We start from the raw sequence: 20,272 nt of genomic DNA, 5'->3' as shown, positions 1-20,272 counted from the left end.
CCTTGGGTTGAATAGATTTAGTTCGGTTGGAGGGCCCCTTACTAAACCTGAGTAAAATACCTGTTATGATTAAAAAATGAACGTGATCAGGGTGATTTCGATAATACATTTTCGTTGTAATATTGTTTTAGTTATTGGCTTTATTTTTGTAACATTGTCTTTTGTTTTACTGTGTCTGGTCTGTTATTACGTTCATTAGTGTGTGTGTGTGTGTGTGTGGAATGAGCTCGGGTGTACTTGTGCGTGCGTGAATACATATGTGTGTGTACGTGAGTGTGTTAATGTAAGAAATGTGAGCGTGTATACTTCGGTGAGTGAATGTGTGTGTGTGTGTGTGTGTGTGTGTGTGTGTAAGGAATGAACGCTTGTGTACTTGTGCGTGAGTGAATGTGTGCATGTGTGTGAGAGAATGGCGTTTATATTTTTTGTGTTTGCTCTCTTGTTCTTCACGTAGCGGAGAGGCCGACGGTGACTACCTGAGCGTGAAGGGTAGATACCGCTTTACTCACTCACTCACTCATCCTCTTACAGTCTGTCTCTATTACACAACCTGCCACTCTCATTTATTCACTCACAAACAGCATTCATAAGCCAGTCTCCTCGCTCCATAATTCCAGAGCTAACACATCCAGTCCACTCATAACACAGCCACAGCACCCATACCAAGTCCACTCTTAGCACGACATAGCCAGTCCTCATGTCCTTACCACCAACACACCGCAACCAGTCTAGTCATTCACAACTCCATTATTCGCTCCCAATTCACCCCTGTCTACTGCCAACTCCACTGCTCACTCCCAATCCACAGCCAACTCCGCCACTCACTCCCAGTCCACTCCAGCCACAACCCAATCCACCGCAAACCCAGTCACTGCCAACTCCCGACCTAAACACTGCATATCAAAGCATACCCACTTCATAACTTTGCTCAGAGCGAGTGGGAGGGGTAACTGTTTAATTAGCGGTTTGTGTGTGTGTGTGTGTGTGTGTGTGTGTGTGTGTTTTAGTAAGGACTGAGATTAGCAGCATTGAGATCAGGACTAGAATTAAATACAGTTCATCCCTGATCGAAATAGGAAATGAGTTTAATTATTAACTTTAATCTGAATTATTTGACATCATAAGCGTGAATTTAAACTTACCGAATTATCAGTTTTTATCGTAATTATATACCTTCCGTAATAATTAGAGCTATTTTGAGTCATTAAGTATTTTTGCATTGTTAATTTATGAGCCAAGATTTAATTATATATTTGGTAAGACTAATTGGAGTATTTACGTATTAATTCCTCTGTTTATATGTTATCTTACCTTATTTATCTCTTACTGCCAAAGCCTCATATTTTATAACACGTGATTTTTATTTTCTGTAAATAACCAATACCTTTTCCCTGTTTTTCTATGACTTTTTGTACTTTTCTTATGTTTTCTTTTTCTGTCATCTTTGTTTATGCTATGCACTGTGTTATACTGTTACCCTCATCGCTCACCATCATGCAGCCCTTAATATTACTGAAGCCATGATAGTCATAATATTATCTCTCTCTGTTATCTCCCCTCCCCTCCATTTTTCCCTTCCCTCCCCATACCTTTCCCCCCTTTCCTCTCCTCTTTCCCCCTTTCACCCCTCTCCTTCCCTCATCCTTCTCGTCCTCTTTTCCCTGCCTTTTATCTTTCCTCTTCCTCTTTTCTCTGCCTTTTATCTTTCCTTTCTTCTCCTCTCCCCCATCTCCCTTGCTGCTCACCCCTGTTCTCCTCCCTTCCCCCTTCCACTTTCTCCCCTCCATCATCCTTCTCCCCTTTCTCCCATGCTTTTCCTCTTTCTCTTCTATCTCTTCCTCTCTCCCTTCTCCCTTGCCCCTCACCCCTCTCCTCTTCCCATTCTGTCTTGACTCTCACCCCTTCTTCCCTTCCCCCCCACTCCTCTCTCTCCCCCCACCTCCACGGTCTCAGCAGGTCGTTTCATCCCATGCGAGGTCGTTTTCTCCGCTATGGTATAATCCCTTAGAACGACCCTTGTGATTCCTGTCCAGCCCTTACATTCTCTGTCTACCTGGGGGGGTCGTATGTGCTGGCCTGTAGTGTTGGATTCCTCTCGTGCTGGATTCATTTAGTGTTGAATTCTTCTGGTGTTGGATTCCTTTGCTGTTAGATTCCGCATGTGTTGGATTCATTTAGTGTTGATTTCTTCTCGTGTTGGATTCCTCTCGTGTGGGATTCATTTAGTGTTGAATTCTCGTGTTGAATTCTTTTAGTGTTGAATTCCTTTACTCCTGGATTCATCTAGTGTTGTATTCCTCTAGTGTTGGATATCTTTGCTTTGTGTGTTGTGTTGTGTGGATAGTATTGGATTCCTTTGTTGGATTCCTAATGTTGGATTCTTCTTGTATTGTTTCCTACATTAATTAGCTCCTGCATAGTATTAAGACGATGTTAAAAATACATAGATGAAACACAAGCAAATATTAATGAGTCATAAGCAGAATAAATCGCGATGGAAGAGGTGATACGGAGCCTCCTAAGCCCATGAGATTATACGGCCCCTAACCCCTTCAGTCCGATGACATTATTCGTTTTTTTTATAGCCATCAGCAGACGATTTTACTCAGGATTTAATGTGGAATTAACGTGTCAAGATGAAAATAAATCGCTAAGGAAGAGGTACTGAGGAACATACTAAACCCTTGCGAACATACTAAACCCTTGCGAACATACTAAACCCTTGCGAACATACTAAACCCGTGCGAACATACTAAACCCTTGCGAACATACTAAACCCTTGCGAACATACTAAACCCTTGCGAACATACTAAACCCTTGCGAACATACTAAACCCTTGCGAACATACTAAACCCCTACGAGCATACTAAACCCTTTCGAACATACTAAACCCTTGCGAACACGTCTCTTTAATGCGTCACGTGTCTTATTAGTAAAGAACGCGTGTTTGACGTCCCGAATTCCTTTATCTTTCTCGCCTGGTAACGTCACAGTGCCAGATTAATTAAAGAGATATTGACTGCCTCCGCTACTTTCTTGTGAGAGAGAGAGAGAGAGAGAGAGAGAGAGAGAGAGAGAGAGAGAGAGAGAGAGAGAGAGAGGCGGGGAGTAAGTTTCGTATCTTGATGGAAAATCTATAGATAGGCAGGTGGGTAGATAGATACATCAATAAATAGACAGACAGACAAATAGATAGATAGATGGGTAGGTAGGCAGGTAGAGAGAGAGAGAGAGAGAGAGAGTTTTTCCATCGTGACGTCAATCAGCTTGGGAATCTTTTTAAGCTCTTCGGGAAATTGACTTATTCATTGATCTTCTTCTCTCTTGCTTCGTTTCTTCTTTCCCTTCACAGCCTATTGTTTCCATCTTCCTGACTATTATTTATCTCCTCCTCCTCCTCCTCTTCTTCCTCCTCCTCCTCCTCCTCCTCCTCCTCCTCCTCCTCCTCCTCCTCTTCTTCCTCCTCCTCCTCCTCCTCCGTACTGTTTTTCCTCCGTCCTTCCTTCTTCTTCTTCATCTTAGCTTTAATTTTGTATATTCTTCACAGCATTTTATTCCCTAATTTTCAGTACAGACACCGATTCTCTTCCCTCTTCACCCCTCCTCTCCCCTCCCTCCACTATTCTCCCCTCTTCTCTCCCCTCCTCACACTCTTTTCCCCCTCATCTCTCCCTCTGCTCACCACCCTTCTCTAGGCCCCCCTCTCCTCTCGGCTCTGAGTGCTCACGTCTGGTGCTGGTGAGGTGTGTGGCTGGTGACCGCAGTAATGTGTGTGTGTGTGTGTGTGTGTGTGTGTGTGTGTGTGTGTGTGTGTGTGTGTGTGTGGAGGACTGCATGACTCACGCCCTCCCCCCCACTCCATCCTCTCTCTCTCTCTCTCTCTCTCTCTCTCTCTCTCTCTCTCTCTCTCTCTCTTTCCACTTCTTAGAGATCCCGGTTTTACATCATATACTGTCTTATCTCCTGGTTCCTCTCAATTTCTCGTCATTCCCCTTTCCCTTTCTCCCTCTACCCATTCCTCCTCATTTCATCCTAGCCTTTAAGGTTCCATCCCATTCCTACTCCCATTCCTGCTCCTATCCTCTGCTACTCCTATTCATACTCCTTCCCATTTCTACTCCTTTCCCATTCGCACCCCTCTTTCTTGGTCCTTCCCATTCCAACTTCCTCCCATTCCTGCTCTCCCCATTCCTTCTTCCCCATTTTTAAAAGATTATTTACCCATCAGTACAAGCCCCATTACCCACGGGGACGTTGTCAGGGAAGGCCATGAAGGAAAAGGGTACATGAGAGCACAGGGATAAATTAACGCAAACATGGGGCTAATCTCACTCATTTTCCCAAGTTTCCTCCCCCAAACTCTCTCTCTCTCTCTCTCTCTCTCTCTCTCTCTCATTGTCGCCAGCTTCCTTGTAATCACGTTCAAGTCATGCAAAGTCCCACGAAACCGCGCAAATTCCATGACTCGCCAATTACATGACGCCCGAAATCTGCCTGACCGTAAGCGAATGACACCGCACACAGGAGACGAGAGACGAGGTTTGCGCGGAGTATAGGACGCGTCTTCGAGTCCGTTTATGTGCATCACGATTCTTTCCCAGCGCGTCTGCCTTTACACCTGAAGCCGAGTTGGTTAGATTTACAGTTATAGACCATCATGACGTCTGTTTATATATATTACCTTTTTCCCCTGGCATATCTTTTTTATTTATATACTAGATTTTTCCCATACCATTTTTTTTTTCTTTTGGGACTGGGAGGGTTAGGTAGAGCATTCATTAAGCCCTTCTGAAAATTAAGTCGTTCTTAAATTGAATAAAAAAATCGTCTGGAAGTAGCAGGAGTGAAATAAGATATGACGTCATTTTAGTGAACGTGTTAACGTGTTGAATCTTTTGACATGTTTTATTTATTTATTCTTCTTTAGTTTGTTGTTATTGTATCTCTGGACGATTTTATCCAGCTGAAGAAAGATCTCGTACTGAAGAGGTTTTTGAAAGGCAGTGACCAACTTCTGCGGTTCGAAAGGTCTCCCCTCAGAGGAATAAGATCGTCTGGGAAGAACAGGAATAGAATCAGTATGACGTGCTGGGGTTGTAGAGAGAGAGAGAGAGAGAGAGAGAGAGAGAGAGAGAGAGAGAGACTATACTTGGTGCGCTACGTCCAAATCGTCCATCCTTTTAGATCAGGGGTTCCAGTTTTTTTTTTTTTTTTTTTTTTTTGGGGGGGGGTGGGTATAATTTGAACATTCCTGGAGGGGGGAAATTGACAGATAAAGTCAATATGGCCAAAGTAGTCTGTTCTGATGCGTTTTTTGTTATAGATCTGGCGTGTTTTTATGGCCAGATGCATCTTGACTTTTTAATTTATCTTTTAGAGTAAGGTCAGAATTTTGGTCCTCAGCTAATTGTCATGCTACAGAAAAATACAAAATCTCTAAAGTATCCCCAAATCTTTGTAAACATTTCGATAATAATGGTTGATTTCTTACTGTTATAGGTTACAAATACCGCTTTATGGAGGCGAATAACCATATAATGTAGAGTTACATAGAACAACACACGAAGGTAGAGGGGGAAGGATTTGCCTCTTTGGCGAGATCTGGACGGGGGATTCTTTAGCGAGATTGGGAAGGGGGAATCAGCACATATTTCCTGGCAAATGTGGGAAATGACCGGGAAAAGTTTGGGAATCGCTGCTTTAGGTGGAAATCTTGTGTTTGGCGCCGAGGCTTTCTGGTTCGGTCACGCTTTTGCCGTCGTCACGTACTGTCGGCCTTCTTGCTTGCTGTTGACGTGTTTTTTCCTTCCTCTTTTATTCTCTTCCATGCTTCTGTCTCCATTTTGATATTAGTATTTTTTTTTTTTAATCTTGCTTCGTCACGTATTGTCTGCTGTCTTGCTTGACGCGGACACGAAATTGTCTTTTTAATGCTTGCCTCTTGTGTTGGTTTATTATATCTTTTAGCTTTTATTATCGCTTTTCGTCTATTGTGCCTTTTTTCTCACCTGACTTTTATGTCCTGTTGTAACTTTCTTTCCCTCATTTCCATGGTCTTATAATATTTAAAGATTTTCCACATACCGTCTGTCCGTCTGTCTTGCTATTTTGTTGCAGACACTTGCTATCTTTCAGCTCTCTCTCTTTCTTTCTTTTCTCTCTCCTTCCTCAGCTATGTTGCCTTCTGTCATCTGTCACCTGTTCTGCATTTTTGTTACTGGCCTTGGGTTCCTTCTTCCTTGCATAAAACACACACACACACACACACACACACACACACACACACACACACACACACAGTCTCTCTCTCTCTCTCTCTCTCTCTCTCTCTCTCTCTCTCTCTCTCTCTCTCTCTCTCTCTTTCTCCTCCTTTCTTATTTTTGTGAGTCTTCCCTACAGTGACGACTCTCTAAATGGCCTAATGACATCACTTGAGAGAGAGAGAGAGAGAATTTTCTGACGCTGCTGATTTAAGAAAGTGAAGAAGCGTAATTTCATACAAACGTTAAACTTCTCACGCAGACGCAACTTTCCTTAGATACGAAAAGTTTGGCTCTTAAGAAGTTACGTATGCGGACGTAAGGAAGGCGTTGAGCAGGACTTGTTTAGGGGGAGGGGGTTCCAAGAGATTTTTTTATTATTTTTTATTTTCATGAAAGTGTAATGTGGTGAAAAAGGTGTATGAGAAGTGTGGTGAAGTGTATGGGAAGTGTGTGTTTGTTGTTATGGTTTGTTGTTGTTTTTGTGTACAAGTGTGTGAGGATTGTGGTGAGGTGTATGGGAGGTGTGTTTTTGTTGCTGTGGTTTGGTGTTGTTTTTGTGTAATGTGGAAGCTAGTTTTGGACGTGATGAGAAAGGTTTGAAAATGTCTCTGTCGTAATATATATGTAATGTGGAGAAATGAACGAGATTTTTATGATGAATGTGCATTGTGGAAGTTGAGGTAGACGTGTTGGGAGATGTATGAAATTTCTCCTGTGTGGTGAGTGTGTAATGTGCTGGACGTGATGAAAAAAAAAAATCTTTCCTTTCATGTGGGGAAATGTTTGAATAATTTCCGCGGTAATGAACGGGTTATGTAGAAGTAAAGCTGAACGTGATGAGAAGTGCAGTTGTGTGTGTGTGTGTGTGTGTCACCTGTCAGCGAAGTAGTGTGCTTCCTATACTCCTTCTACTATAATTTGGCATAGATTTTCGTCTCCTGGGGCCTATTTCACGATGCTCAAATTGCAGAAAAAGACAACACTAACAATATTGCCTTTCCAGTATCCATTCTGTAGCACTTCTTCGTGACTAGCCTGATATTTCAGCATCAGTTTATTGTTACAACTCCACAGTCAAGATGGAGATGGCAATTCTAGGCCAGGTTAGAATGAGAAGGGTATAGGAGGAGGAGTTCAGGTTTAGTAGTGAATAAATTGCAATGGAACTTTAAATGTGAAAGTTTTCTGTGGCGACTGTGTATTTGGAAGCAAAATATAAAGTTAAAAATTCATTATATATACCAACGACCCATTTAAGTTTGCTGGATAGACAGAGATCCTTACTAGGTTCCTCGTATCAGAAGTCATTTAGTTTTTCTGATGTTTTCATGTTTATTTTTCAGTTTAATTTGGTTTCGAAGTGTTTGGTGGCTGTGTGGGTGAAGGTATACACAAACAGTCTTAAGAACAAGTGATGCCTAAGATGGTCTGTAATTATGGGACCCGGTGCTCTATTACCATTGCGATGATGATGATGGTGATGATTGATGGTTCAGCCCTCCTTTCCCCAGCCCAATCGATTCTTTCATACTCTGCCATGTCTCTCTTTCTTCCCTTTTAATCCTTCCCCCCCACCTCCATATTTCTCTCTCACACTCTAGGCCCTCTCACAACTCATTGACTCCTGCTCCTTCCACCTTTTCCTCTTCATCTTCTTCTTCCTCCTCTTCATCATCTTCTTCCTCCTCTTCATCATCTTCTTCCTCCTCTTCGTCCTTCCATTTACTTTTCCTAGCTCTTTCTCCCTTGCACATCTAATATCTCATTTGTCGACCCCGTTGTCCACTTCCATTCTCTCTCTCTCTCTCTCTCTCTCTCTCTCTCTCTCTCTCTCCCCTTTTCATCCCTTTCGTCCCATTTCTTTCCTCCTTTCATTTTTTTCTCCCTTACACCTCTCATACTTCATTTACTTAATCATTTTTCCTACTTTCTCTTTTCGTCCTCCCCCTCCTTTTTCCATTCCCCCTCTTCTTTCCCCCTCCTCTCTTCTTTTCCCCCTCCCTCCTCTTTCCCCCACTCCCCTTTCTTTCCTATCTCCCCTAATTTTTCCCTCACTCTCTTCATTCCCCTCTCCCTCTTCTTTTCCCTCCCCTTCTCTTTCCTTTCTCCCTCCCCGTTCCTCTCTCCCCTCCTTTCTCCTCTCCCCCCCTTTCCCCTCTCCCCTTCCTGGCAAAACGGTGGATTGCGAGATAACTTCCCGGCTGCAGGCGCTTGATAATGACAGGAAGGGTTTGTTTACATTGTTTGAGCCAAGTTATCGTACCGCTCCACCCTCCTGCCTTGCTCTCTATCTGCAGCCGAGAGAGAGAGAGAGAGAGAGAGAGAGAGAGAGAGAGAGAGAGAGAGAGAGAGAAGGGCGCAAACGGTGGTGTGGTGCAGGAGGGTAGGACAGAGAGACAGCACAGGCGGTGAAACATAAGACTGGGACAGAAGTATGGAAATTGTTTGGTTATGTGATGATTGTTGAGAGCATACCTCCTTCTCTCCTTCCCACCCTCCTTCACTGCATTGCCATCCCTCCTAGCATCTGCCTTCGCCCTTCCTTCGCCGCACTTCCCTCCCTCCTTCGCTGCACTTCCCTCCTTCTCTTCTTCACTGCATATCCCTCCCTCTCTCCTTCACTGCATTTCCCTCCCCTCCCCTCCCTCCCACCCTATCCTCCGGCTGACGCATCTCCTACCTGTGAGGCTGTTCGAGCGTAATTACACACCTCCACCCTGCCTCACTTCCCACCCCGCCACCCGGAAGTCACTCACTGTATTAGTATTTACCGTAAACCCTTCTCAGCTCACTGCCACAACATCGGCGCTGATTCTCTCTCTCTCTCTCTCTCTCTCGTATTAGCGAATGCTGAAAAAGACGTCATCGCGTTGAAGGAGTTGATCGTAAAATTTCTCACATTCTTTACCGCCAAAACCTTCTCCAGTCACCGCCGCCATAACCATCGCCCTGGGAATCTGGTTTGTGGTGGTGTTTGTGGTAGTTGTGGTGGTGGTGGTTGATCTCGTAGGCGTGCAGTATTTCATTTGGAAGGGAGTGTTCTCTCTGTTAATACACTTATATTTCCTTGCTGTTCGTCCACTTGTATTTACTTGCAGTGTGAGTTTTTACCATATCCAGTCATTACCAATACTTCACTGGATATCTGTTTTGTGTGTGTGTGTGTGTGTGTGTGTGTGTGTGTGTGTTTAGTATTAACCTCGAATCTCAAGAATCTGATGTATTGTTGTGCTAGATTTGGTTTTCATTTTGTAGATGAATATTTTTTTTTTATATATTCATCGCAGCAGTTTCGTTGTAATTATGTATCAATCTCCTCTGTTGTTTGGTTATATTTATCTATCGTTCCGTTTAATTTCGTACAGTAAGGGGCTCTGGAGATTTCGTAACACTTCCTCTCGCGATTTTTTCTGCATAATTAGATATAAAAACAAACAAGAAAAGTAAAGTGTCAGAGGGAAAATAAATCAATAAGGGAGAGTTGCCACGAGGCCTCCCATACAATCTAATGTGTTATTTCCTGCGCGATGGAATGTGTCGTGGAACAAGAGGAGGTGGGGCTGGGGTGGTTAGCATTGTTTTACCTGTACACGCTGCCATTTACCCCAGTCCCCCCCACCCTACCCTACCACAAGCAAACGCCCTTACACCCCCTCACCCCCACAATAACATCCCGCCCCCCCCCTCCTGCAAGTCACCCCTCACACGTGGCTTGTTAACTCCCTCCCCCTTTCTCCCCGCTTTCCTTCTGTCCTCCCCACCTCTGCTGTACCCCTTCCCCCCCAGTCCCCCTGCTTTTCCTTCCCACATGCCTTTTTCCTCTTTTATCTCCATAACTCCCTTCCTTCCCCTGCTTTCCCTCTTACCTTGATGATCCCCCTGCTGCCTCCCCCATCCCCTCTGCGGAGAGCCTTCGCTGCTGTCCTTATCTCATTCCAGTAGTTCAGTTACTCATCTAGAGCTGCCTAGCATGGACCAACCGCCCTACTGCAGTTATTCTTTGTTCTTATGTTCTCGTGTTCTATGTTCCCTCCTCCCTGTGGTTTCTCCCCTCTCCTGCTAACTCCATCCTCCCCTTCCTTTCCCTTCCCCCCCACCCTGCCCTTTCCCCTTCGTTCTTCCTTCCTTTCTCCCTCCCCTTTCGTTAACTGTCCCCCTTCCATCTCCCTCCTTTCCCCTGCTGTCCCCTTTCCTTTCATATCGCTTCCTTTCCCTTTGCTGACCCCATCCTATCCTTCCCCCTCCCTTCTATCCCCTCCCCCTCTCCCCCTGATACCTCTCCTCCTCATACCTCTCCTCCTCTTCCCCCCCCCTCAGCGTCACGTCATGTGGTGTGTGTGTGTGGTGAGTGGCTCTGCAAGACGTAGAAGATAAATATAGATAATGAGTAGCTTGAGCAAAGAACCACGTGATGGGGAATTGCCCGAACCAGCACCCTGTCACTTCCGCCGTCCCTTCTGCGTCACTATGAGGGACGTGAAGTAGGACCGGCTGTATGAGACCAAAGACCGCTTTCTCGTGTGTATAGGAGGCTCCGTAACACTTCCTCCTTGCCGATTTACTCCATGCCTTGCACCTAACACGCTACTGATGCAACCTACCTCGATATTAGAAGAACGTAAGCAGCGTATAGGGCAGGATCAAGGTGAAAAATGCTTCAAAAATCGCCAAGGAAGAAGTACGATTTAACCAGCCGAAGCAAGAATGTGTGCCACCAAAACCTGGAGTGGCAGATGAAAAGCGTAATGTTATTGGCATAGGGAGGCGTCGTGACATTTCTTCCGTAGCGATCTATTTTCCGTACTGTTGTAGGCAGGGAATTGGGATGGTGAGGAGTGTTGGAGTGAGTGAGATGAGGTTTGGGGAGATTGTGTGTGTGTGTGTGTGTGTGTGTGTGTGTGTGTGTGTGTGTGTAAAGAGAGAGAGAGAGAGAGAGAGAGGTGACTCCTACTGCCCTCCCCCTCCCCAAGCCCCAGTACCACGCACCACCCCCCCTCCCCCCACCACAACACATCTGCCGCGTTTCCTTCTGCGGAGTGTGCGACATCACTCAGGTGCGCGCAGGTGTGAAAAACATTAGTTACCTTAATCGACTTTTTTCTCATTTCTCTTGCGCGCGGAGTGTATTTAAAATTGTCCACTATTACGGACTTTAATGGTGACTACCCGGATATTACGGACAAGAAGTGTCCACTATTACGAATTTTAATGGTGACTACCCGGATATTACGGACGATAGATACGATAGATAATTTAACCATCTGTTCAAGCAAAAGTCAGGGTGAACAGTATTTGATTCTACTGTATTGGACTGGTTGATATATATATTTTTTTTTACTCTTCTGTTTGTGTTCAGAATCCGTAAAATTGTTCAATATTATAGACCTTCTGTGCTGGCTACTCGAGTGTAACATTCTGCAGTCTATACCAAATAACTTTCTATAGCTGAGCGAAGGTATGAAGAAAATGTGCTGTCTTAAATTCGTCGCTTTGAGCCTCGTTTATCGCCGGAGTAAATTACATACGATTACCTACTATCATACAGAGTTCCCGAGATCAAGGAAAGAGCTACTGGATAGTATGTAGGTGCCGGCAGATGTGGAAAATATTTATCTTTGCATAGTTTTCTTTTCCTTTTTTCTTTCTTCTTGTTTCTTTTTCTTTTCCTTTCTTTTTTCTTGTTTTTTGTGTGGGGAGAGGGTCTGTGTTTAAGCTGGCGGAAGATTAGAAGATTTTCTTACTCAGATTAGAAGTTCAAAGTGTCCTAGAAAATTAAAATTCTTGAGTATATGGAGACGTGAAATACAATGATCGTAGTGCCTTTTACCTTGGATTGTCGTGGGGAGAGAATGGAGAATGAGAGGCTGACTAGGAGGGAGGGAGGGAGATCGAGGGTGAGATGGAAGGATGGTGAGGAGAGGTGTATGGGAGAGGGGGCTGTGAGTTGGAGAAAGGGCAGTCAGATGGTCGAGGACAGGTTAACATGGAGGCGATTTGTTTGCGGCTACCCATTACGGGATTAAGGCGCTTGGCGATAGATATATAGATAGATAAATAGATAGCTACATAAATACTGGATAGATATACTGTAGTCACCTGTGTGCGATAGATAGATAGGTAGGTAGGTAGGTTGATTGGTGGGACGTAGCAAGGTAGGCTGGTACATACTGTGGATAGGTAGACAGTCTCGTGCGCAATAGATAAATGGAGATACTGCGGATAGATACGTAGTGCGCAGAATGTACGTCAGATCTCTCAAGGTTGCTGACTTTCCTGCCGAGATGCTGAGTTTGGGGTGCCTAGGAGGTGAAGTTCGGGAAGTCAGCGTCATCGTTCTGGCGTGAAGAGCATTCGTCAGGGTGCATTTTTTTTTTCCCCTCTGCTTTTTTTTTATTTTGATGAATTGTGGGTGAAAATGGCTCGAGATTATGGGGTATGTGTTGCTTGGTGTGTGTGTGTGTGTGTGTGTGTGTGTGTGTGGGGTTCGTTTTATGGACTGAATATGCGTAAAATAGGTCAAAACTATGCACCATTTGTCATTAGTTATTATTATTATTATTATTATGGCCCAGATAAAGCTAGGAACATTTTATTTTTGTCTGTGCTCTTCTGTAGTGGACTGAATGTACAGGAAACGGGGAAAAAATACGTAGAATAGTAGGAAAAAAATACGGAGAATGGTAAAAGAGAACATTGTGGGTTGCGTAGCGGGAGTGAGGGTTGTGATGGAATGCGAGGATGTGGTGGTGTTGCTGTGCCATCTTGTAGGCATGTACCCAGCCCTCCACAGCCTGCCTCACCGTTACCTTCCTTGATATGGGGGGAGGGAGGGAGGTAGAATTGGAGGGAGGGAGGAGAGTTCGAGGGGAAGGAAAAGAGAGAGGTGGGGGCGGGGATAGAAAAGAGAGTTGGAGAGGAAAGAAAAGAGAGTAAGAGAGGGAAAATGAGAAAGCTGAAGGGGCAGGGAAAAGAGAGTTGGAGGGAGAAGGAAAAGAGAGTTGGAGAGGGACGAAGGTAGAGTTGGAGGGAGAAAGAAAGGGGAGTTGGAGAGGGAAGAAAGAGAGAGCTGGAGACAGGAAGGAGAGTGGGAGGAAAGCAGAGTTGGTGGGAAGGGAGGTTGAAGAGGAGAGCAGAAGAGGATTGACAAGGCAGGAGTTAGAGAGAGAGAAGAGGGGGGGGGTAGGAGAAGGGGAGAGGAGAGAGAACAGGTGAGTTGGAGGTAGAGGAGAAGGATAGAGGAGCAGGAAAGTTAAGAGAGGAAGGGATAGAGGCAGCAGGAGAGTTTGAGAGATAAAGGGAGGGAGGAGAGTTGAAAAGGGAGGCAGCGCAGAAGAATTAGATGGAGAGGAGGGAGGGAAGGAGAGTTAGTCTGGTTGGAGAGAGGGGGAGGAGGACAGGATAGTTAGAAAGGGAGGACAGTAGAGTTTGAAGGAGGGGACGGGAGAGTCGGAGAGGGAGATAAGGGTTGGAGGGAGGGAGGTGTGATCCCGTGAGTCTCCCCTAGTGATGATTGAGGCTTAGGATTGGTTTATGGTTTTATGTGAGAGGCAGCGGAGGAGGCGACAGTTCGGGGGTTTATGACGGAAGGACTGCCAAGAGAGAGAGAGAGGAAGAGGAGTAGAGAAGGGAGAGGAGGGGGCGACACCGACACAGGGAGGGGGGAGGGGGAAGGTGTAATAAAATTTAGCATGGTGGGGGGAAGGGGAGATGATAGGGGAGGGGGGGGGGTCGTGAGAGCTGTCTGCTACCGATACCTGACTGGCTTCTTCAGTTTTTTCTTTCTCTTTTTTTTCTTCTCATTTTATTATTATTATTATTATTATTATTATTATTATTATCTCTGTATATGTAGATAGATAGATCGATATAGATAGATAGACATAGATTGATACTGTCCAAGCGTAAGTTACTGTTATCTGTTTCATGGACCGTGAGCGTCAAAACTAAGTTGTACATGATTGTTGGATGGTCTGAAGTACACACACACACACACACACACACACACACACACACACACACACACACACACACACACAGATAAATCGAAATGATGTGTATTATCGACTGAATTAAATTGTTTGTGATTTATTTTACGACGGAAGCTTTTTCTGTGAGGGGAAGCGTGTGATTTCTAGTTTTTATTTATTTATTTACTTTGTGTATGTATTGCGAATCAGAATGTGCGTTTTTGTGATACTAACTCATGCCTGTGTGTGTGTGTGTGTTTGTGTGTGTGTGTGTGTGTGTGTGTGTGTGTGTGTGTGTACCTGAGCATTTAGTTTACACGCCCGTTAACTTTGTCTGATCTGGTTTTTGACTCGATATTTTACACGCTAATTCCTTTTCCTTTTTTTCTGTTTTTTTTCTTTTTCGTAATGATCAGCACGAACACTTCCGGGATTCAGAAGAGGAGAGAAGAGGAGAGGAGAGGAGGGGAGGGGAGGGGAGGGGAGGGGAGGAGAGACGAGGGGAGTTTAAAGTTGTGTGAAAGAAGGGGAGGATGGAGAGGAAAGATGCAGAAGTAAAGAGGAGAGAGGAGGATGAGGGAGGGAGAGGGAGAGAGGGAGATGGAGGGAGGAGAAGTGGAAGGGGGAGGGAAGTGTGGATAGTGACAAAAGGACGAGAGAAATCATGGAAAAATAAAAGGAAGGGAAGGTGAGGGATGGGGAAGGAGATGGGAGGGTGGATTTGATTGTAGGAGAGGGAGGGAAGGGAGGAGGGAAAAATAAGAGAAAGGGAAAGAGTAGTTGAGGAAAGAGAGAAAGATGCGAAGTAAAGTTTGGAGAGAGTAGGAGGAGGAGGTTGGAGAGATAAAAGAATGTGGAGAGGAAGGGGGGCTTTGGATGAGAGACGGAGGGATGGATGGAGGGCGAGAGGGAGGCGGTGAAGAGATAGGGGGAGAGAGAGGGGGGGGTGAAGGGAAAGGGGGAGAGGGAGGGAGGGACCTGGAGGAAAGAGTGATTCATCAAGCCTCCATAAAAAAAAAGAAAAAAAAAATGGTGGAGGGATGGTGTGAGTGTGGCACCTGAGACGTGGTGGAGAGAGAGAGAGAGAGAGATCCTGTCACTGTCGCCACGGTGTTTGTTCGCGTCCCTGGTGGCCGCCTCTCAGTGCCGCGCGAGAAGCCATCCCAGTCGCTAGTGGCTGTCGGAGTCGCGAGAGGCTCTTCCTATCGTCAGCTGTTAGTAATCGCGAGTGACTCTAGTATCGCGAGTTCTGTTTGTATCGCGAGTTCCTGTTTGCATGGCGAGGTATATGTAATAGCGAGTGACTCTAATCTCGCGAATGATTTTTAGTATCGCGTGTTGGTGTCGTGAGAAGGTGTTGGTATCGCGAGTTGCTGTTTGTTTTGCGAGTCGCTGTTGTTATTATTTTCATTACCTGGTAGTTGGTTTGGGGAGCGAGTATTGTATGGGTATTTGGAGTGAGCAGAGGGGGTTGTGTATTGGTGGTGTTGGTATAAGTGTAGTGATGTTTTTGGTATAAGCCGGCGAGTGCGGGTAGTCGGAGTGAGCATATGGGGTTGTGAGTGTGTGTAGTGATGTGTGTGTATAAGCCGGATAGTTTGGGTAGTTGGAGTGAGCATATGGGGTTGTGAGTGTGTGTAGTGATGTTGGTATAAGCCGGCGAGTGTGGGTAGTTTGAGTGAGCAGAGGAGGTTGTGAGTGTGTGTAGTGGTGGTGTTGGTGTAAGCCGGCGAGTGTGGGTAGTCGGAGTGAGCATATGGGGTTGTGAGTGTGTGTAGTTGTGGTGTTGGTATAAGCCGGCTAGTTTGGGTAGTTAGAGTGAGCAGAGGAGGTTTGTGAGTGTGTGTAGTGATGGTGTTGGTATAAGCCGGCGAGTGTGGGTAATTGGAGTGAGCATATTGAGTGTATAGTGGTGGTGTAGGTATAAGCCGGTGAGTTGGACTGTACTGGGCTGAGATCTATACAAACCTTGAACTGGACATTGGACTAGATTTGAGAGGTCCCACATCAAAGCCTCACAGTCTGCCTTATCCTGCTGTGCTGTGCTGGGGAGGAATGAGAAGACGTCGAGTAATGCGTATCGACTGTGGGGGGGGGGGTCATTAAGGCAGACAATTTTCTTCTAAGTCCCAGTTTTCCCCAAGAACGTAACCCACAGTAATCGATGTTGATATTGTGAGGGATAATAGAACAGTAATAACGCTTGTCTATGATGTGTGGATGGATTGTTTTGTGAGGAGAAGCCGCCCCTAATGTTGTCGTGTCAGCTCTAGTTCTCAGGCTTAATCTTCCCCTTAAAGACAATCTGCAGTAATCGATGTTTAATGAGGTAGGAGATATACCGCAGTGATTATATATAGGTTTTTGATGTTTTAGGTGATGTGGATTGTGTTATGTTCTGGTGTTTTTACTGATTAGCTCTGGATGGATTGTGTTATTTTGGTGGTTTTCGTGATAAGAACTGGATGGATTATGTTATTTTGGTGGTTTTCGTGATAAGAACTGGATGTATTGTGTTATACCGCAGTGATAATACAAGTTCTGGTGTTATACTGCATTGATAGTACAGGTTATTGGTGGTGTAGTGATAAGCTCTGGATGGATTGTGCCCTTTTGGTGTTTTTCGTGATAAGCTGTGGATGGATCGTGTTATACTGCTGTGATAATAACAGGTTTTGGGTGCTTTTTTAGTGATAAGATCTGGATGGATTGTGCAGTGAAGAGCAGTGGTCGCCCCAGTGTTTTGTTATCAGTGCCCCGTGATTTGCCGTGTCGTGGCGTGGAGGGACGGTGAAACAGTGTAGTGAGTGCCGCGGCGCAATGCTGGTGTAGGTGCCAGCCTGCCGCTCCTGGTATTGACTGTTAGGCCGCGTCACACCCACACCAGGACCCACACCACAGCATACCACACCACTCTCGCTCATAGCAAATTATACCACACCACACATCTGCCCCTACCATACACAACCACCACCACACCATAGCCAATATCACACCACATACCCACCTTTAGCTTACCGCACCACAGAGCCCGCTCCACCACCACGCATATATCATACCACAGCATACCACACCAGATCACACCAGGCGCCACACCACCCTCCACGCGTACTGGGACTTGACTAGTGAAGTTGTCGTCTAGTGAAGGTGGTGCAGCCTCTAGGGGCGCCGCCAGCACGGGATCATGCTGTCCTCATGCTGGTTCACCACGCCCTTCACGGGATGTTTCACCAACGCCGTCAAAGGTAAGACAGAAGGCAGTCCTTCCTTCTTTCCTTCCTTCCTTGATTCATTGATTCATTCATTCGTTCATTCATTCATTCATTCATTTATCCATTTGTTTGTTCATTCGTTCATTCATTCATTCATTTATTCATATATCCATTTGTTCGTTCATTCATTCATTCGTTCATCCGTTTACTCATTCATTCATTCAGGGATGCAGAGATGGGGAAGGTTGTATTGTAAGTGGCTTCAGATATTTCCATAACACCTCCTCATTAGCGATTTATTTTGCACACCACACCTCATTATCCTGATATATATTACTGATCTTCATTAACGATTTTATGTTGCACGTTATACACATCACTGTCCTCTTCTGTGTTATTCATCAGTGTGTTTGTTGAAACGGTATAAGTAGCTCATAGGGAAGTTTGTTATTATGCACTTTAAACTTCGATATCTTCTTGTTTTTCTTGATTCTGCGTCGATTTTAAAGAGATATGAATAAAACACAGGGTATTTTTAAAGGGGCAAACTACAAATTAGATCGCCAAGGAGGTATTATTAAAGGGACAGACTGCAAATTAAATCGCCAAGGAGTTATTGTTAAAGGACAAACTGCAAATTAAATCGCCAAGGCGGTATTATTAAAGGGACAAACTACAAATTAAATCGCCAAGGAGGTATTATTAAAGGGACAAACTACAAATTAAATCGCCAAGGAGGTATTATTAAAGGGACAAACTACAAATTAAATCGCCAAGGAGGTATTATTAAAGGGACAAACGACATTTTAAATCGCCAAGGAGGTATTAAAGGGACAAACTACAAATTAAATCGCCAAAGAGGTATTGTTAAACGGACAGACTACAAATTAAATCGCCAAGGCGGTATTGTTAAAGGTACAAACTACAAATTAAACCGCCGGCATTATTAAAGGGACAAACTACAGAAAAAATCGCTAAGGAAGAGGTGCAACGAAGCCTCCTGTGCCAGCCAGACTAAGATGGTGAGTGTGGCAGTGCAGTGGTCCTGGGCAGCCGGCTGAAAATTAATGGCTGATTGTGAGGTTCCGGCACGAGTCAGGCAGGAGGTTCGGGCACTGCATTGCAACCACACACACACACACACACACACACACACACACACACACACACACACACACACACACACACACACACACACACACACACACACACACACACACACACACACACACACACACACACACACACACACACACACACACACACACACACACACACACACACACACACACACACACACACACACACACACACACACACACACACACACACACACACACACACACACACACACACACACACACACACACACACACACACACACACACACACACACACACACACACACACACACACACACACACACACACACACACACACACACACACACACACACACACACACACACACACACACACACACACACACACACACACACACACACACACACACACACACACACACTTCTTCCTTCCCTCCCTGCCTTCCCTGACACTTCACCTTTGTATATAGTGTGATTCAAAGCTCACTTCTTCTTCTCGCCCTCTCTCACACTTCACTTTTTTATATAATGTGATTCAAATGGTCACTTCTTCCCAAGCTTAATTCTTCTTCCCGCCCTCTCTCACACTCCACCTTTTTATATAGTGTGATTTAAAAGCTCACTTCTTCCCGCCCTCTCTCACACTCCATCTTTTTATATAGTGTGATTTAAAAGCTCACTTCATCCCGCCCTCTCTCACACTTCACCTTTTTGTATAGTGTGATTCAAAAGCTCACTTCTTCCCGCTCTGCCTCACACATCACCTTTGTATTATAGTGTGATTCAAAAGCTCACTTCTTCCCTCCCTGCTTCCCTCACACTTCACCGTTGTATATAGGACCGTATTCTTGTCGGTTAAGGAAGCTCCCTAACACCTTTTCCTAAGCGATTTACTTTGCATATTACACCCTACTGTCCCCTTCTGTGTCTTGTAAATCCTTTTAGTTTCGCCATACTCTGCATAAATTACATACAAAAGGATATTGACCAGCCATATCCCTTTTCCTAGGCGATTTATTTTCTTACTACACCTTACTGTCCTCTTCTGTTTCGTAAATCCTTCCAGTATCGCCATACTGTGCATAAATTACGAAAGGATATTAACCAACTATATCCAAAAATAAGTCACTAAGGAAGTGGTGTTAGGAGTCTCATTACAGGAGAGAACATGGGCCACAGTGTGATGCAAAAGCTCACTTCAAAACCTCACTTCTTCCCTCCCTCCCTCACACTGCACCATTGCTTACAGTCTGGTACAAAAGTCAGGTTACATAGCGAAATACGGGAGAGTCACATCACCTTCAGTGGTAATGCACTCGTACACACTTTCCTGCCATTGATATAACACGCTTCTGAGCTTCGTGGGACGTGAAAGAGTAGAGTTTGCCGTGATACAGTATTTCCCTATGTTACTTGACTGAAATCAACCTGTATTATTTTAGAATCAGTTTCACACCTGCCGTTTGGTGGAGGGATTTGCATTTGTGTTCATAGCATTGTCACTTTTAAACATGTATGTGTTTTGACAGGAGAAAAATTGCAAAAAAATATCATGTATTATATAATTCTGGTTCCTTCCCTTCAACTAGGCGATTTTTGTCTTTTTGCAGCTTATTTCCTGTAGCTTAGTGGCAGATTAAGACAGTGCTATGGCTCTGCATCCTTTCTATAACACTTCTTCGTGACTAGCATCATATTCTAGTGATATTCTGGCTTAGCATTAAAGAT

At 44.8% G+C, this 20,272-nt stretch overlaps 1 protein-coding gene across 14 annotated transcripts in view; it reads left to right on the top strand.

Annotated features, from left to right (window-relative positions):
- Nucleotides 1–20,272, top strand: part of LOC145393515 (uncharacterized) — a 1,158,665-nt gene that overhangs the window by 873,509 nt on the left and 264,884 nt on the right. For 2 of the 14 annotated variants that reach the window (XM_080267663.1, XM_080267657.1), the window contains exon 1: nucleotides 16,927–17,475. The exons of the other annotated variants lie outside the window; for them this stretch is intronic. In XM_080267663.1, the coding sequence (XP_080123789.1) occupies nucleotides 17,415–17,475 (61 nt within the window). In that variant the 5' untranslated portion in view covers nucleotides 16,927–17,414. Of the gene's footprint in view, nucleotides 1–16,926; nucleotides 17,476–20,272 lie in introns of those variants that run through there. 14 annotated transcript variants of the gene reach the window in all.

This window comes from Coenobita brevimanus, chromosome 24, assembly GCF_032717465.1.
Source record: "Coenobita brevimanus isolate Jiangsu-jjx chromosome 24, ASM3271746v2, whole genome shotgun sequence".
NCBI lineage: Eukaryota > Metazoa > Arthropoda > Malacostraca > Decapoda > Coenobitidae > Coenobita > Coenobita brevimanus.
This window is presented reverse-complemented; position numbering and strand designations above follow the sequence as displayed.